This window comes from Lineus longissimus, chromosome 3 (genome assembly GCF_910592395.1).
Source record: "Lineus longissimus chromosome 3, tnLinLong1.2, whole genome shotgun sequence".
Lineage (NCBI taxonomy): Eukaryota > Metazoa > Nemertea > Pilidiophora > Heteronemertea > Lineidae > Lineus > Lineus longissimus.
Genome location: NC_088310.1, coordinates 20,684,976 through 20,703,681, shown reverse-complemented (window position 1 = coordinate 20,703,681; position 18,706 = coordinate 20,684,976). Strand labels below are relative to the sequence as shown.

At 40.3% G+C, this 18,706-nt stretch overlaps 1 protein-coding gene across 8 annotated transcripts in view; it reads left to right on the top strand.

Annotated features, from left to right (window-relative positions):
* The window catches only part of LOC135484188 (spectrin beta chain-like), a 41,329-nt gene that overhangs the window by 7,599 nt on the left and 15,024 nt on the right, over positions 1-18,706 (top strand). For 7 of the 8 annotated variants that reach the window (XM_064765404.1, XM_064765403.1, XM_064765401.1 and 4 more), the window contains 25 exons: positions 2,676-2,964; positions 3,126-3,238; positions 3,507-3,694; positions 3,865-4,047; positions 4,195-4,452; positions 4,688-4,826; positions 5,040-5,205; positions 5,385-5,629; positions 6,225-6,542; positions 7,223-7,465; positions 7,699-7,901; positions 8,029-8,125; positions 8,286-8,414; positions 8,642-8,758; positions 9,025-9,390; positions 9,639-9,716; positions 10,656-10,682; positions 13,223-13,395; positions 13,611-13,701; positions 13,890-14,312; positions 14,556-14,686; positions 14,835-15,021; positions 15,245-15,445; positions 15,614-15,822; positions 18,367-18,571. In XM_064765404.1, the coding sequence (XP_064621474.1) occupies positions 2,676-2,964; positions 3,126-3,238; positions 3,507-3,694; positions 3,865-4,047; positions 4,195-4,452; positions 4,688-4,826; positions 5,040-5,205; positions 5,385-5,629; positions 6,225-6,542; positions 7,223-7,465; positions 7,699-7,901; positions 8,029-8,125; positions 8,286-8,414; positions 8,642-8,758; positions 9,025-9,390; positions 9,639-9,716; positions 10,656-10,682; positions 13,223-13,395; positions 13,611-13,701; positions 13,890-14,312; positions 14,556-14,686; positions 14,835-15,021; positions 15,245-15,445; positions 15,614-15,822; positions 18,367-18,571 (4,779 nt within the window). The remainder of the gene's footprint in view (positions 1-2,675; positions 2,965-3,125; positions 3,239-3,506; positions 3,695-3,864; positions 4,048-4,194; positions 4,453-4,687; positions 4,827-5,039; positions 5,206-5,384; positions 5,630-6,224; positions 6,543-7,222; positions 7,466-7,698; positions 7,902-8,028; positions 8,126-8,285; positions 8,415-8,641; positions 8,759-9,024; positions 9,391-9,638; positions 9,717-10,655; positions 10,683-13,222; positions 13,396-13,610; positions 13,702-13,889; positions 14,313-14,555; positions 14,687-14,834; positions 15,022-15,244; positions 15,446-15,613; positions 15,823-18,366; positions 18,572-18,706) is intronic. The other variant, XM_064765397.1, reaches the window with a different exon arrangement.

Below are 18,706 nucleotides of genomic sequence, written 5' to 3'. Positions count from 1 at the left end.
TAAACTGTTTTGGTGCTCTTCAAGCCTGGGAGTTTCAGTATTGGATGAAAGTAAAGCTATATTTGCAGGGCTATCCAGTATGTGCCTTGGGTTTTTCTGTCGAGACACCTAAGCAAACCGAGACACCCAAAATGTTAAAAGTTCTTTCTCCTGAACTTTTAGGATTTGAATGAACAGTTCAACAAATTTCATTTCCTGTACTCTTGATGTGCTACAAGAACAGGATTGCCTTGATAATATCTCTGTCCCACTTTTCCTCGTCATTCAATTATCAATTTGAGGTCGCATACCACGCAAAGAGGGAGGGGCATTCACTGAATTACATGTTCACTTATATGCATACTGTAGTTCTAATATCTAGGTCTTCATAAGTAGCTCTTGCCTGTTTATTACAGATTAATCAAGGTATTTTTTCATGTCCTTAGAATATTCTATTAGTTTGTGTACACAGTTCTATAATATTTCATCTATTCTATACAGGTGCAATATGAAAAACTGAATTAATTTCGTTGTGATAAAGACCTGTAAATTATCCAGTAAATTATCCAGTTTCTGTTGGTTTTGTCTGGTATTAGCTCTGATATTGAAATAAGAGTCAAAGTATGTCAGCATTATATTCTTGTAAATGGTCTAAAACTGATTATTCATGCGAATCTAGCTATTCACACAAGTATCACGATGTCTTTCATGTTTTATGGCCGAGCGGGCTTGCATTTCGATGTCTATCGTCAAGTACAACAGGGACATGAATATTGATCAATATCCGTCTGATATCCCAGGGCCCGGACAGATTCACCATACTGTTCACATTCACCACTGTCTATACAGTACAGTTAGACTATGTGTGTATAGGCTTATTGCCGGTGCTGTGTATGAACTGTCTGGTGTTGAGACTTGATAAGCTAGTGCTTGCTTAGTTTATTGGATTTTAAGTCTAAGCCTGCCCATTGGTCCGATTTGTTTTCCTTGTAAAAAATCTTGGATTTCTTATGACAAGGTGCAGGCCTACTATTCAAGTTGTGCTATAGGCCAAAAGTTCAATATAGAAAACAAGGTCTATTGAAAAATATTGCTGACCAAAAGAGATTTTAAGAAATCTGCTGTTTTACTGCTGGCAGTGTTGACTATAAGCAAGTTTCCGGAAAGCAGTTATCTGTACTGCTTGGCAGCTACTGCTCTATAAAAGCAGCTTACAATGTGAGAGGACAAGGCCCTGGCCTTCTTTATACAGGCAACAACCATAGGAGCTGATATGCTGTCTCCGATCCAAGAATCAGATTTGGAGCCTAAACAATGTAGCATCCACGGTATTGTCAGGCTTGTCTTCTCCAAGTCCATCACATTGTTGACCTGGATGCAGGTCCTATTGACATTGGTTAATGGTTGGCTGACCACATCCTGTTCACAACAGCTAGTTCGCATCAGGTCAAGCCCGAGTAGGGGGTTGGTGATCTGGCTATTTTGAATGCCATGCATTGACACTGTAAGAATATACAGTTCCGTCTGTCTATTAATCTGTTCATTTTAAAATAGATGTTCCAGTTAGCAAGAATCTTTACAGAACGGGATGGGATGTTCAGTCTAGTCCTATTCATACACGTACTATTCCACATCTCTCAGTTCTGCGGATTCAATGCTATCGTTGATGCTTTGCAATGTGATGCCATTCTGGCCTGTAGCCTTCTGCAAACAAAATAGGTAGATCACTTGCTCTTATGCTCTTATGCATTGCATATTAATCACACTATTGATTAAGAGAGCGAGTCATTTCAGCCTTACATTAGTACAGCTGGGTTAGAGTAAATAATGGTGTATGGTTCAGGGTTATACGGGTGATAGTTTGGACTGATTGGACATGTTTGATATGGTCTGCATGTCCATAGAGTCCCCATGATAATGATACAAAATATGGCTAATGCGTGTTAGCCTTGGGCAGGTTCCTATAAATATATTGTCTATGTTAAAAAATAATCAAATCATGCCTAAATGACTAAAACACCCATTATTCTAACGGGTCTTTGGTATTGTGAAATTATGTAGGCCTATCCATTCCATTCACTCTATATTCAGGGCTTGCTGTATCAGCATCACAATGTACTAGTATCTGGAACGCAATCATAACATAATCATCAACCAACACCCCATTTACTGTCAGTGCGCATATCATATTGCATAAATTATTCACCACTGTCTGTACACTTGTCTATATGGACTGGCATTCTCTTGTTGTATCAATCCCATAGCTGGTAATAGTATAAATGATGAGAGACATTTTGTTGCAAATGGCACTTTACTGAGCATACAAATCATGCGCATGTATATTATTATCCCATTGCAGGCAATCATTGATATCTGAATTATAAGGGAAAAAGAAACAAAACATTGACAGGCCAAAATAACAAATTGTTCAAATTCAGACTTGTTTTGTGTGCTAGTCTGGATATAAAGAGAATTGTACATCGTACTCGTAGAAGTTGTCTTTAGTACCTTATTACAGTAGGCTAAATTAATAGTTCATGGTGTCATCTTGGTAATGAGGGTTTGTGCTGGCGGGATTTGTTTAACCCCTCAGGCATTTTGCATCTTGTGTCTTTGAGTTTGAAGTACAAAACCAGCAAAAGTGATTGTAAGAGATGCTCCTCAGGTGGTTACCTCGATAATCTTTTATCTTCTAGATTCAAGACATCACATTCGAAGAAGCTGACAACAGCGAGACCAAATCAGCTAAAGACGCCCTCTTGTTGTGGTGCCAGATGAAGACTGCCGGCTATACCAATGTCAATATTCGTAACTTCACAACCAGCTGGAGGGATGGTCTTGGCTTCAATGCCCTGATCCACAAACACAGGCCTGACCTGATCCAGTATGAGAAACTCCACAAGTCCAATCCTATGTACAACTTGGAGAACGCCTTTGGCGTTGCTGAGGATAGACTTGGCCTCACCAGGCTCCTGGACCCAGAAGGTAGGCTGACCCTATTGCGATTAAAGGAGAATCATAATTCTATTCATTATAATAAGTGTTCGTTGGCTACCATTGGGGACTAGTAATAAACCATTTGAAAAATCCCAGGATTTGAGTCTTGAATATGCACATTCATCACCAATAAAATGTTCCTCTTTCAGATGTGAGTGTAGAGCACCCAGATGAGAAATCTGTCATCACCTATGTGGTCACCTACTACCACTACTTCTCCAGAATGAAACAAGAAACAGTCCACACCAAGCGTATTGGAAAGGTAAGCTCAGGCACCCGATGTCTTGAGGGAAAATCGGCTATGGAAGAAGATAGTTATGATGTCTAATTGGTATATTTTACACATCGTAACAACCTGCTATTGTTCCAAACCAAACAAAAAAGATACAATTTTTACAAGGCTGTTCATCAGATTTATCTCTCGTTGCTCAAAAAGGATGCAAGTTAACCTGCACTTAATATTACTGCTTTCAACCAATTACATGGTCAATATGTAATAATAAATAACCTGTTCCTTTTCTTTCCCCTAGGTCGTTGGACATGCAGTTGAGAATGAACGCATGATGGAAGAATACGAAAGCCTGACCTCCGACCTCCTAGCTTGGATTGAAGAAACCATCACTGTCCTGAACGATCGTACCTTTTCGAACTCCCTACAGGGTGTTCAGCAGCAACTGGCGCAGTTCAACACGTACAGAACTGTTGAGAAACCGCCCAAGTAAGTCTAGAGAGTTTTCTCATGCAAGTTGTAGCTGAGTATTTGAAAGACCATCAAACATTTATACAGTCATTGAGATCACAAAACATCAGTTATTACCCAACACATGCATTCACACTCCGAATCTGTTGAAATGTGGTCTCACTTTTAATCCTGATTTTCTTGTGTAGGTTTGTAGAAAAAGGAAACCTTGAGGTGCTGCTGTTCACCCTCCAGAGCAAGATGCGAGCCAACAACCAGAAGCCGTACTTCCCCTCAGAAGGAAAAATGATATCAGCCATCAACAAGGCCTGGGACAAACTAGAGAAAGCAGAACACGAAAGAGAATTGTCTCTAAGAGAGGAACTGATAAGGTATTGCTTTTATGACTGCGTCACGTGAAGCTTAAATCAAGTTGATAAAGAATTTGAAGAAAAGGGCTGAACATCATCTTAGTGCTGTCTCGTATGGTTGCTGAAAGATAAAAAAGACTCACGCTAATGTCCTTCAATTCATTTCAGACAAGAGAAACTAGAACAGCTTGCTGCCCGCTTTGACCGCAAGGCCGGTATGCGTGAGACCTGGCTGAGCGAGAACCAACGTCTTGTCGCCCAGGATAACTTTGGCTATGACCTCGCAGCCGTTGAGGCCGCCACGAAGAAACATGAAGCCATTGAAACTGATATCAATGCGTATGAGGAGAGAGTACAGGCTGTGGTTGCAGTTGCCAACGAACTGGAACAAGAGACCTACCATGATATTGATAGAATTAATGCTAGGTAAGCCATGATGTCTCATGAGATGAAAATAAACTGGAACTTCAGCTGTTCGGATATGTTTTCTAAACAGTTTTACATCTTCCTAATTAGAAAGCTGTTGGAGGATCATGGACATTTCTGTCTAGGAGTTGGACAACAAGTCATAGTATGCATTTTGCATATGTCAGTTGATAGGTATCGAGCAGAGAACTGAAAAGTGGAATGTCTTCTAAATGACTGCCGTCTATTATTTCAGAAAAGACAATGTATTGAAACTATGGAACTACCTTTTGGAACTACTCAGAGCCCGTAGACTTAGGCTTGAATTATCCCTATCCCTGCAGAAAATATTCCAAGAAATGCTTTACATTTTGGATTGGGTGGATGAAATCAAGGTTTGTATTTGCCCGAGATGATTCGATAATATGATAATTTTGGTCCTCAAGGTGATCAAGAGTTTTCAACATGACAATAATGATTTATCACCTTTTTGCAATTACCTTATTCGAGATTCAGACATTTTCTGTTTAACTTGCAACTCGGAAGAAAGCAACACTTTACAGGTTTGAACTTACAGTTTGTTGAAATTTGCCAAAATCCATTTGCAGGTCCGCTTGTTGTCTGAAGATTATGGCAAACACTTGATGGGTGTGGAAGACTTGCTACAGAAGCATAGCCTGCTCGAAGCTGACATCAACGTCGTCGGCGAGAGAGTCAAATCTGTCAATGGCCAAGCTAACAAGTTTGTGGATGGAGAATTCCCAGAAGTTGGCGGTAAGTGAAATCACGTTACAAGTAATCTTATTCAAGCCCTTAGTCACTTAGTGCAAGAAAGAGCAATAGAATATTCAAGTCTAAGATCGAGAAAGTACAAGTGAGAAGTGGAAGTGAAAACTAAATTTTCCATTGATGAATTGTAAAAAAAAACCTCAATGTCCTTTCACTTCTTTTAGAATATCGTCCATGCGATGCCCAGATTGTCACCGACCGCATGAGCCATCTTGAAGCTGCCTATGAAGAGCTTCTCCAGCTTGCGGCCGAGCGTCGTTCCCGCCTCGAGGACTCGCGCAAGATGTGGCAGTTCTACTGGGATATGGCCGACGAGGAGGGCTGGATCAAGGAGAAGGAACAGCTGATGTCTTCACCAGATCTTGGTCACGATCTGACCACGGTGCACCTGTTATTAACCAAACACAAGGTGGGTGCATTTTGCTAAAGGTTGATAGGTCTTCTTTGTCATATGTTCACAGGCCGAATGGAAAGTGACTCAAGGATAAGGAACAAGAGTCCCTATGTATAAAAATATGGCAATGGATTTCCATGTTTCAATGTAATAAGTTTGGTTCTGCCTGTAATTGTCTGATGATAGCTAAATTTTGAAAGCGTTGTCTTTAATGATATATCGTGTGCTTTCAGCCGGATTTATGGAAGTTAAGTCATGGCAATGGTGAAAATGCCTTTGGTGTGAGTCTGTGTGTTGAAGGCAAAGTTGTTTAAAGGTTTTTGTTAAAAATTGCCTTTGAAGCCAATGTTTGAGCTGTTAAAAATTTCATAATTATTGTTATTTGTTCCACTTGTTAGTTTAATTGCTGGGTGGGTTGTTTTCAAACATGTGAAAGAAGAAGGAGGAAACGGTTCTAAGCCAAAGATAGGTTATTCGACAAATGGGACTGAGAGTGGGCTGGTTAAATTAGGAAGAAAGTGAGGCAGATCCAATCCTTGAAATTGATGATTGATTTGTGACTGAAGAAGTATTTAGGATCGTATTAATTTGTCTGTTTATTTCTTTATAGGCCGTGGAAGATGAGCTCCAGTCACGTCACAGCCATCTCCAGACTGTCATCCGCGTTGGCGAGGACTTGATCGAAGCAGGCAACTTTGCCGCAGACAAGATTAAGAATCGTATTGATGAGATTAACACCCAATGGGACAACCTTATTGAACTGGCAGCATACCGTAGGAAGCGTCTCTTGGAGGCAGTCGACTTCTATCAGTTCTTTGCTGATGCTGATGATGTGGATACCTGGATGCATGATACCCTGCGCCTCGTTTCCAGTGAGGATGTTGGACATGATGAGTCTAGTGTACAGTCTCTCCTAAAGAAACACAAGGTATGTCGATTCCGTCTTATCCTCATCTATTTTATGTTCAGGTCAAGAAAAGAAAAATGAAATGTCTGGAATGAGAAAAATTTAAAGGTTGGCTTTTGGAGTCGCTGTTCACGTGGATGTATTTGATATTGCAGTTCAATTAATGTAACTGATAGTGTGCAGTTTCGGTTGCCATACCGCCTTGATATTCATGAGATAGTTAATTTCAGAGAGATTTTCAACTGCTGGGCCTTCATCACATAGGCAGTGGTGTGAGTTGAGAAATGTTGAAAGCAGACTAGTTGCAGCTTCTGTTCATGATTCATGTTTTAAGCTGTTTCATTATTTGTTTCATTGCTTTGGTTCTTTCTTTTATTGGTTCATTTGAATCATTGGCTTTGTTATATTCTGGTACACTGAGTGGTATTTACGATCTTGTTTTGAAGTTCATTTAATACAACTTAAGCTAATTGATTATACCACACTAAGAGCAAGTATAGATTTATACACTTGCTATAAAGAGAGATGTAACATTTGTTGCATGGCCTTCTTTCAGTCTCATTTTTGCTGCTGTATGCTGCCTTACGAAGTAAGAGTGGTCAGTATGCGATAGACAAGACCATGAAAGTTTAAATGGAAAAGTAGTTCCTCACTTTCTCTATTATTGAGTGTAACCTCACATTTGTGTCTTCCATTTACAGGATGTCACAGAAGAACTTGAGAATTACAACAGCGTCATTGTTGCCCTACACGATCAGGCACAGAGTCTTGGTGAGCAGGACCGCGAATCCACAGAAGTGTCGTCCCGCCTTGGCATCATCGATCGTCGTTATCAAGAACTCATCGAGTTTGGCAAACTCCGCAAACAACGACTGCTCGATGCCTTGTCTTTGTATCAACTCTACACCGAGGCTGATATTGTTGAGTCTTGGATTGAAGAGAAGGTTTGTCCAATTTTCTCAATTCTATTATGAAACTGATAACTGGTAATCTGTGAAAATTCATGGCAGCTCTGTTGAATTGGTTAACCCATCTTTAGTGGAACATCAAATACTGATATTGTATAATCTGGTATTGCTCATGAACCAAAATTTACTGTGTTGCATAATCATAATCAAATGCCACAACAGCAGTTATCCGAAATGATGCACTAAACACTTCTCTCCTTCGTTTTCAGGAGAGGTTACTGGCCACAATGGTACCTGGTGACGACATTGAAGAGCTCGAGGTGATCAAGCACCGATTCGATGGCTTTGAGGTTGAATTGAAATCAACTGAAGCCAAGGTCAACACTGTCAACCAACTGGCAAGACAGCTTCTTCAAGTGGAGCATCCCAACTCAGACCAGGTCGTTGAAAGACAGAACCAACTCAATGAGAAGTAAGTCGGATTGGGTTGTGTTTTGAATTCAGTAATTCATCAGGTATTTGATTGTTATTATTTAGAGCTGTGGTGTCAAGACAAGTTTAAACGTTTTGCAGATAACAACTAATATCTTTTTTGCTAGGTGGCTTGAACTCCAGAAGATCATTGAATTGAAGAGAAAGAATCTTGGCACAGCATATGGCATCAAGACCTTCCACATTGAAGTCACAGAAACTATGGTAAGGCACTAGGCTATTTAAACAGGAACAATACATTCTTATATACATCTGAACCACAGACCAAAGTGTAGGGGACCCAAGAAGAGTTTTATCTTCTTGACACAAAAACTATGCAAACTTCCATGTTCTTGTCTTCATCTTGACTTGTCTTCTGTTGCAGACTTGGATCCGTGACAAGACGAAATTGATTGAATCAACTGATGAACTCGGAAATGACTTGGCCAGTGTGATGGTGCTCCAGAGAAAGCTGAGTGGCATGGAGAGAGATCTTGCTGCCATTCAGTCAAAGGTGGGTGTTACTCATTACCAGACTTAAGAGTTAGAATGGGTTTCCAAATCATTCTAAACAGGTATACTCATATAGTGCATGTGCATCATTTTCATAGATCTAAAGAAACTATTATCATTAATTTCTTTCAAAGAAGTTTGGAAGTGGAGAATACTGTCAAATAGTACTCCCTTGTAAAATCTTTTGAAACAAACATATTTCTCAACAAATTCTCATGTTTTTTACAGTTGGATGCTCTCCAGGGAGAGGCTGACAGCCTGGCAGATGCCAAGCCAGAAGAAGCAGAAGCCATCAGAGAAAAGTTCACACAGATGACAGAAGTATGGACAGAACTCAAAGACATGGTTAGTAGTTGCATTCATTCACTTCAAAAACAAGATTGAAAGATTGAGAGTCTTGCGGTTCTTCAGGACGGGAGTCTGGCTGACATTTGCAAGAAAATATACTTGGTCTCTTGCCTGTGGTGACTTGTGTCCTATGGACAAACATTTTACTAGAGCAATAACCAAAATTTCTTGGAATAAAAATGAACATGTCTGTTTGACATATGGAGTGGAAGTGTGAAGTAGTTAGATGAATGAAAACTCATTGATTCACATGATTGTTTCAGTTGAAAGAACGTGACGAGAAATTGAACGAATCAAGTGAGCTTCAGAAGTTCCTCCAGAATCTTGACCACTTCCAAGCCTGGTTGGGAAAAACACAAACCACGATTGCATCGGAAGATATCCCCCAGAGTCTCTCTGAGGCAGAACAACTCTTGAACACACATCAACAGCTGAAGGAGGAGATCGATGCGTATGAACCAGATTATGAGAGCATGATGGAGTACGGTCGCAAGGTGACCGAGGGACAGACAGATGCCCAGTACATGTTCTTGAGCCAGAGGTTGCAGGCTCTTGATGAAGGATGGCACGAGTTGCAGCAGATGTGGGAAAACAGACAGCTGCTGCTGTCACAGAGCATGAACTTGCAGGTAAGTCCTCGTCTTCTGATCAGACTAACCGTATTGATTGAAATAGTTGCTGTGATGTTTCTGAGGCACTATAAAGTTGTCTTTTAGCTAGCTTAAGAACTAGCATGATAAAGTTATTGGCCTCATTTTCTTGTCTGGTGAATGCTGGCTGACTTTGTCTAGCCCAATCTACTATGTAGATGAAAATATTCTCTCCCGTTATCCTCATGGTTTCAAAATGTATGTATTTTGCCATGTCTTCACTTTAGATGTTGCTGCGTGACGGTCTTCAAGTTGAGGTCCAACTCAGCAAGCAAGAGAACTTCCTGTCTAAGGAAGAAGTGCCTGTAAGTCAATCATTCATTACTTTTCAAAGCATTTTAAAGCAAATCATAATTCTTGAGGTAAGGCTACATAATTGGCTTCATTAAACATATCTAGAGAGTTTTTAACATCTGATTGTATTTCTACATTTCTAGTTTTAACAGTAACAAATATAACTAAATCTTTAAAAGATTGTTTATATTTTCGAAGCCGCGTAGTGTATTGTCTGTTGGCAGATGTACAGCGCCACCTGGCGCAATGTTTTTGCACTATATAGGTGATGTAATGTGCTAGAGTATTTGTACTCGTCTAGGTAATCCGTGTAGGCTGAAATCTGTGGCATGGAGTAGTTGACAGTCAACCCATGTGCGTTTTAAAACAAGTTTATGTAGAATTTCTTTGAGTTTATCTGTTTCTCAAGAAATCGATTATTTGAGTAAGCCTAAATATTCTGGTGTCTCAGTCTCTTAGTCTAATCTGTTCTTATTGTTGTGTAATTGGACCTTATGTGGGTTAATCACTACTAACTTTATTTCCCTCTAATTGGGACTCTTTCCTTCGTTACTCAAAACTTCCCGGCACAACCTTGTTGACATCTCAAAAGATCTGGTTCAAGCCATCCTGTTTGTTACCTGTGTTTCGTTTACAAATCAGCCTACAAAGCTTATCTTTTGTCCTACAAAATTTCAGAAAGTGTTTCATGTAGATTTAGAAGTTTTTACAGGATTAGTTGAATATACCTTGAATTGGAGGGTCTGTTCTGTGAAGAAACTTGGCAACCCATCCTTCCTGTGACCAAGTCTTTGTCAGACATATTTTTTTATAGGTGATGAATAATAGATATTTTTTCTCCTAGTATTTAGATAATCCAAGTTTTTTCCCCTGTATAGAATCATTTCACATTTTTAATCAAACTTTGGTTGAGATTTGACCTGAAGAGTATTTACCATTTCGTTGCACAGAGCACCATGGTTGGACTAGACAAGCAGGTAAACTCGAGGCCCTGCGTACCAAACCAATACTGCATCTTGCATGCAAGATAACCCTTCTGTTCTTCCCATCCGTTACTTATGTTGTTCAATATCCGTGTTGTTGTTGGCGCCTCGTATCTATGCTTATTTTTGTTACACTTCTCTCATCAAAGTTGGTCCCTTCCAAGTTTGAGGTATGTGTCATAAAAACTGTCGGAATTAAAATTTCTTGAAAAACCCTTGAAAAAATAAATGACAACCTGGGTTGCAAGGATTCGTCAGATGCCAGTATCTGACAAGAATATTTCCAAGTTTTCATAGACTGCGTATTCTTGGAAGTGAAACACCTTGATGCAGTAGCAGTGCACCATCTCTTTCATTGACCATTATCAATTATATTGAGTCTTAGAATGTCCACCAGTACCTAGCTAGAGATCATGGATGCTGGTTACTGGGGCTATGATGTGGGGGTATTTTCCTCCAGATCTTTGCACCACACTGGTAGACCAGGTGGCTCCTGCTGACTGACCTTTAATATCGGAAGTTTTCATTTAAGGAAAGGAAAATTTCTTTGAAAATTTCTGCAGCTCCCAATCTCCATGCACCTGTCCATTATACAAGGCTGATAGTGTCTTCAAAAACTAACCCAGAATTGTCCTCCGTGTGTTTTTGTGTACAAATCTGTAGGTTTAGATCTAAAAGCAGTTTTGGAAATTGTACATTCAGAAATGCTAGAATATTCACTAACTCAGAACAATGTATGTTTGAAATGTTCTACTAACAAACTGTGTGCATGATTGAATTGGTCATGTACAGCACTAACTAGCCATTTCTATTTCAACAGCCTTTACTCTACAGCAAAAGGCAGTCCCTCAATAAAGTGAGAGCCCCCTTTTCATTTCGGCAGAAGATTACAGCATAAACTTGCTTTTCCAAGTGACACGCCCCACACCTTTTCTTAATAGTTCACATCAGACCTAGAGGTTTTGCGAAGGGATTCATATCATTCTATATCGAACACTGGGTTTAAACAAATCACAAACATCCTTTGCTTCATCAAGATATCTGTCCTCTATTTCCCATCTTGGCATCTTAGATCATCTACTTGGAGTTCAACACACTTTTTCCATCCGACTGCCTTACTGTTTCATGTAATCTACAATCACACACTCAGTACCTCACGATCTTGTCTACACTATGTATACATACACAACTATGCTTTTACTTATCTTTTTACTTTGGGAAAAAAGCAAGTTTAAAAGAATTCTAAAATCGCCACTAGAATGCAGGTGTTTGTGCTCATTGGATGGCGGGGGGGGGGGGGGGGGTGAATAGCTGGCTGCAAACTTACGCAGCAAGTTATTTTGTTCTCTTGGTACAGTAAAAAGTAGCTTATTCCTTTAAATACTCTTTGGATGTGGGATGTAACATTATTGTCTAGATAGACTAGCTTTGGTAGTTTTCCTTTCCGTCTTGATTCTTGGCAATGGTTTATGGAAAACAATTGTTGGTAGAGTTGTAATAAATGGAACTAGCAATCTACCAGCAACTCCAAGTGCAAAATTCATTCAATGTTAATAACTTGCACCCTAGATTTTCGTGACAAGCATCATATTCTCTTCTCTGTACTTTCTTCTACAAATCACTTCATACACAAACAACTGTTAGGATATGCGCATTGTCCATCTTGGATCTATAAACTGCCCTCAACTCATCCAACTTTCTGCTGAAAACTTTCCGAGTTGATTGTGGCTATTTTTGGATTCTGTGCAACTAACTGCAAGAGCTATTTTCATTACAGTGCGTGAAATATGGAAAGTAATGCCTGCCATTTAATTTCAGTGGATGATTTAATAATGACCGTTTCTGTTCTTTTCAGAACAATTGGCCGATTATTTTAACTAACCGCATCTGTCCAAAACTGCATGAAGTATTTGTGTAATATAGATATACTCGGATAATTTTAACACTGTCCTGTCTACAGAGCCCAAAACTGTGTACCAGCTCAAACTGCATTCATATATTTTATTTCGTGGTAAATAGCAAATAGCTCATGTATAGAACATAGCATGCACCTCGTCCTAAACGCTTTCATTGTTAATTGTTGTAGTGGTTGGCACTGCTAGATTTGCCATTTTTTTACAAAATCGAAGTTAGATTCATTGTAGCACAGGTGTCGAGAAATATTCTTGCGCGACAAACTGTTCCCAACTTCATTTTATTTAGGTGTGCCCATATCTTTCATAGCATGCATTGATAAGTTTGAAGTGGTGATGTTGGTTTGAATGAAAATGTAAGGCCCATGTGCTGATCAACTAATTGTAGACATTTTTACGCTGATGACCACTGCTGCTGAAGGGGATTTTTAACACTGGGTACTATTGCTTATCTTCCAAGTTGAACCTTTTGTATACCCAAGTTATTTATGTGCTCCAAAGTCAAGTTTGTGCCATAGATCCCTAATCTGGTTTGAATGTCTGTGATTCATCTAACTGTAGTTTTGATCATCAGTCTACAAATTTGAATGGAATTTGACTAGTATTTCCTTTTTTGTGCAGGGTTCATTGGAACAGGCTGAGAACATGATCAAGCAGCATGAAGCGTTCATCACCACCATGGACGCAAATGATGAGAAAGTGAATGCTGTCCTGCAGTTTGCCAATAGGCTCACTGAAGAAAATCACTACGCCTCCGAGAAAATTACCATGAAATCGGACAACATTGAAGAAAGGTACAATTTTCAGTATGAATTTCTGAGGAAGTTGTTGAATTTTGCAAAAAAGGTTCGAAAAGAAAAAAAAAACAACACTTTTCAGGCTTTCAGCCAGATAGAAAATGAACTTAATAGCATGTGCTTATCATGAATAAGGCCCAATCAGCGGTCTATTTGATTCAAATTAGAAGGTTGCTGTTCATTATAGTAATATCAATTGTGGTTCTTTCCAGACGCAATGCCAACCGTGAGCGTGCTTATGAGCAGTTGAACAAGCTCAAGGATTCACTTCTGCTGCAGCAGTTCATGCAAGATTGTGATGATGTAAGTATTGAATCACTTGACATTTTTGACAGGGAATAAATTCTATGGAAGAATTTGCAAGAAATGAGCCTGCTTCAGGACCATTCATTGCATCTCACTCCCTGTATTTCCACCATGGCAAGGAAGTTCCACCGCGGAGTTTTGCCCAATTGTTCGATATCAATACGTATGTTTCATTTTCATTGCAGCTTGCTGATTGGTTGCAAGACAAACAGATCGCGGCCCAGGATGAGACGTACAGGGATGCCAAGAATATTCACAGTAAATACATGAGACATCAAGCATTTGAATCAGAAGTTGCCGCAAACAAGGACCGTCTATTAAAAATACAGCAAGATGGTGAGGACCTCATGCGAGAGAAGCCAGAATTTGCCCCTGAGGTCCAAGAACGGTTGGACAACTTGAATTCCTCCTGGGAAGACCTGGAGACACAGACAGAAGACAAAGGCGCACGACTGTTTGATGCGAACCGGCCAGTTCTTTATGAACAGAACATTGATGATATCGATGGCTGGGTGAAGAGCCTTGAGACCGAGATTGTTCCTGATGAGGTCGAGGAAATCATGACCGAGAATCTTGCCAGTGTTAACTTGGCTGTCATGAAACAAGATGTAAGTAAAAGATTTCTACTAAATGTTTATATCAATGCATTAATTGGCTGAAGCATACTTTTCTCGACCTGTCTGTTTTAAAAAGTAGCTGGGTAAAGTTGTCTTGAGAGGAAGCCAGCATGAACAGGGTACCGAGCCAGAACTCAGATGTAGACCATCTTGAATTCCAGCGGTATAGGTGATTCTAATCTAAAGACTTCCTCGTCATGTGTAGATTCTGTATCATCTATTCTCCTATTTCAGCAACGTGAACAAGAGTTGCTGGTCAAGAAGCAACAAGTTGAGAAACTAGAAAGTGAAGCCCATTATATTAAGGATATGGACCCTGAGAAGAGGATGGAAATCCAGAGGAAGAAGGAGTTGATTGAACAGAGGTGGGTCACATTCGGGATAAATTGTTTGAATTTTGTCATTTTTGGTGCCGCAGTGTATAACAGTCTCCAAGAATCCTATGAGTTTATCTCTTGAATCCATTGCATGAATTAGAAAAGTGATTGAAATTTACCATCTCGCAATTTCCAGATTCCAACAGCTGCAGGCTCCTCTCGTTGAAAAGAGAACTAAGCTGGAGAAGAAGAAGAAATATCACCAGTTCTTGCGTGATATTGAGGACGAGAGGCTGTGGATCGAGGACAAGATGAGACTAGCCTCATCTGACAATTATGGCAACAGTCTGCTTAGTGTTCAGATGTTGCTCAAGAAAAATAAGGTAATTGTCATTTTATTTGAAAACATTTGAAGTAATACTAATAGGATCTACACTCACTGCTGTTCTTCTGTGAATACAGGCCAGCATGCTTCTGCCAGCTTGAAGTGCGTACATACCACCAATTACTGGAATTGTGATTTGTTAATTGACTTGAAAGCAAATTGACAACTGCAAACTTTTACCTTGTCCTGCGTTTCTAACTTAAATTGTGCTAACATTTCAGTCACTGAGACAAGAAGTTGACAACCATGAGCCACGTATTCACAGCGTCTGCAACGATGGTCGCGAGATGATTGAAGATGGTCATCCCCAGTCTGAGGACTTCCAGCAGAGAATCGATGAGGTCATGACCAATTGGGATGATCTAAAGAATGCTATTGAGAAGAGGGAGGAGAGGCTCGGACAGTCTGAGGTTGCACAACAAGTGAGTAGTGGCATACTTCACATTGCTTGTTTTCACTACTGATGTCTTACACGTCACGTTGGGGTGTAATTTGCAGCAACCAGAAACCACGTACAGGCATCAGAATATGGCTTGTTTTAAACCTGAGATAATCTTTGGAATTGTTGTTATGTTCCTTTCTATTTGTAGTACTTTTTCGATGCGTCAGAAGCAGAGTCCTGGATGAGCGAACAGGAGCTTTACATGATGGGAGAGGACCGTGCCAAAGATGAGAATGGTGCAAACAACATGATGAAGAAACATCAAGCACTAGAGAAGGTCATTGAAGACTACGCAGAAACCGTGCGAGATCTTGGAGAGAGGAGTAGAGATTTGGCGGATAAAGATCACCCAGACAGGTACAATAGTTCTATGTCTGCTTTTAATGTTTTCGAGTATCTTTGAAAATCTGAACAGACACAGCTCTGTTGATGATTGTTCTGAGTGAGACCACGGTAATGGCTCTTCAGTGAAGCTGCCTGTCCCTAGTGTCCTTGTATTGTAGACATACCATTCAAACTTTGTCCGTCAGTTTACCTTGTGGATAAAAACCTTGAACACTTGGCTGTTCCCATCTAAATGATGTTTCATTTGATTTCTTCGCACCAATGAGAATTTCTCACAAGTAGAATGCTTCAAGAAGTAATAGTGATCATTCATGATGCATTTGGGTAAAGGGGCAACTCCTTGGCACGTTGTTTTCGTGTCAAGCACCCTTCCAACTTGAACAAGGGCTGGCCTATATTTTATGTTTACCTCCCTCAAACACGGTACAATACTCTTGAAATATCTAAGAGAGAGCTCCTAGTTCAGGTTGCAGGTGGGCCCATTGGCATGCTTGCTAGTGTTGGATTGTAGATCTACGGGCCAGACTTGCTTTTCTGATCTGCATTCACCTATTCGGCTGTGATTGACTTGTATTTTCATTGGATTACATAACTCGAGATGGATGATAACAACATGGATGTATCTGTTCGGCCAGTCTATAGACCTGCTATTCCCTCAGGGATAGATGTGTGGACTGTACAGAAGGGTGTGGTGCATGGAGACAACATGGAAGCTGGATCAAGTGTAAGTTGGAGGAGGCAGACGACACCATCAAGTAAAAATAAACCGACTATGAGACGAGCCTTTAGTTCCACATTGCCGCATATGAAGAAGGGTGAAAAAAATTCCGACAATCTGAAACTGAATAGGAGCATCAACAGTATATCTGTAGCAGATTATTCAAGTTGTGCACCCCCTATCGATGATAGTTTAAGTTTAAAACCAAGGCCAAGGTCAGCCATCTATCTGATGTCAGATAGTCTACCTTCTCTTGAGTCTCCTTCACCAACATCCGCTCGGGAACTGGGGCAAGGTTGTTACTCCACAACCTTGCATTCTACACCTAGAAGGGTCCACTCGTACTCATCCCTCGTTAATAAAGAAAGGCTGCGACCCCTTTCTGCACAGTATCCTCGAGATTTGAAGTACGATACTCCAAATTCTTCCAATCGCAACAGGACACTTGATTCCGTTAGATCCATGGACACACTTGCTTCTATTCCTGATGAGTCGCTTGAGTTCCTTACTGGTAGAGACACTGATCATTTTATGTTGAATACCAATGCCCCGTTGGTCTCTACAGGAACACACCGACTGAAGTTTCCTGCTAAAAATGATGGTAAAGTGCCAATTGCCAAGCCAGGACTCTGGTGTAATCCTATACTTCCAACAATAACTACATCCAGGATTAAAAAGGTGTCATCAAAGTGTATTCAATCTGCAAAGGTCCGACCAAAATCTGAGAATGATGTTTCAAAGATGTCAAGAAATAGAAAAGGTGAACCCACTTACATGTTTGATACAACACCTTCATCAAAATTGAAAGTCCCTCTAAAGGATACATCTTGTAGTGAAATGGTTCAACAAGAATTTTGTCGGACCCAAACCTCCACTCCAAAGTACAGAAACTTGCATAAGGAAAGAGAATGGAAAAAGGAAACCTGCGACTCGGAAGAGGCTCAGGGATGTCTCCCTCTACCAAAAGTGAGAAACGCTTCAAAACACGATGACTCCATTGACAAAAATGTGAACGAGTTTGTCTGCTCATGTGAGGAAGGTACAGAACTATGTTCAGCTGGAAATGTTACTTTCAAGCCCGCTTACACTCCCAAATCTGATAACCACAATGCTGGAACCAAAGAAAAGATACATGTTGCTCATCGGATTTCTGGTGCCAGAAAGAAAAATAAGGATGTGACGACACCAGTGAAAACCAAAGGAACTTGCTGCTCATCACGACCATTGAATCTGTATTCAGTGATAAACATTCCTTACATTGACTCTGAGAATTGTGAGTCTTGCACTACTGACTGTAGCTATAGCTATGAAGATTTGGTGCCAAAAAAGATCACAGGTTCCCCGATATATACTCGTCCCCAGAGTCACGATCAACAATTGGATCATATTCGCAGGCCACATTGTCCAACAGATAAAAAAGATTACCAGCCCTGGATGAATAATGATGGCAAGAGTAGTGAGGGCAAGTGGAGAGACGCCACAGAGGCTGATCGGTTCATACATCCTACATTGGCTCTAAAATGTGCCACCCCAGACGAACTGGTGAAAAATCCAGTTGGCATCTGTACAAAGCACTGTGTGTCGGGATGGAAACTGAATGAAATAAACATTCCTTTCATTGATGAGGATTCCGAACAGATTGGTGTGGATGATAATGATGATGAACGTGATGCCTCCTCCTTCATGTGCAACACCACAAAGCTTCCAGATTGGCAGTTCATTGATGAAGACATGCCACATTGTAAACAAATCATTGGTGATGAAGTATTAACTCTATTTGTGTTTGCAGTGATTCTTAACGGTGATCTAACCCATCCTTATGTGTACTTGCGTTGCAGTGACCAGATTGGTTTACGCCAGTCCCAGGTTGACAAACTCTATGCCAGCTTGAAGGATTTGTCAGGAGATCGTAAAGGTCGGTTGGACGAGGTCCTCAAGCTGTACATGATGAACAGAGAAATTGAGGACCTCCTGCAGTGGATTGCCGAGCGCGAGGTGGTAGCTGGCTCTCATGAACTTGGACAGGATTATGAACATGTCACTGTAAGTGTCACTTAGTCATCTTTTCAGCATTTGTTCATCTACTTATTCTCATGTAAACACTTTTCATTCTCTTTGAGAGGAGGCATTTATGATAGTACCGGTAAAGGAAAACGGATTCTAATTTCTGGTTTTGCT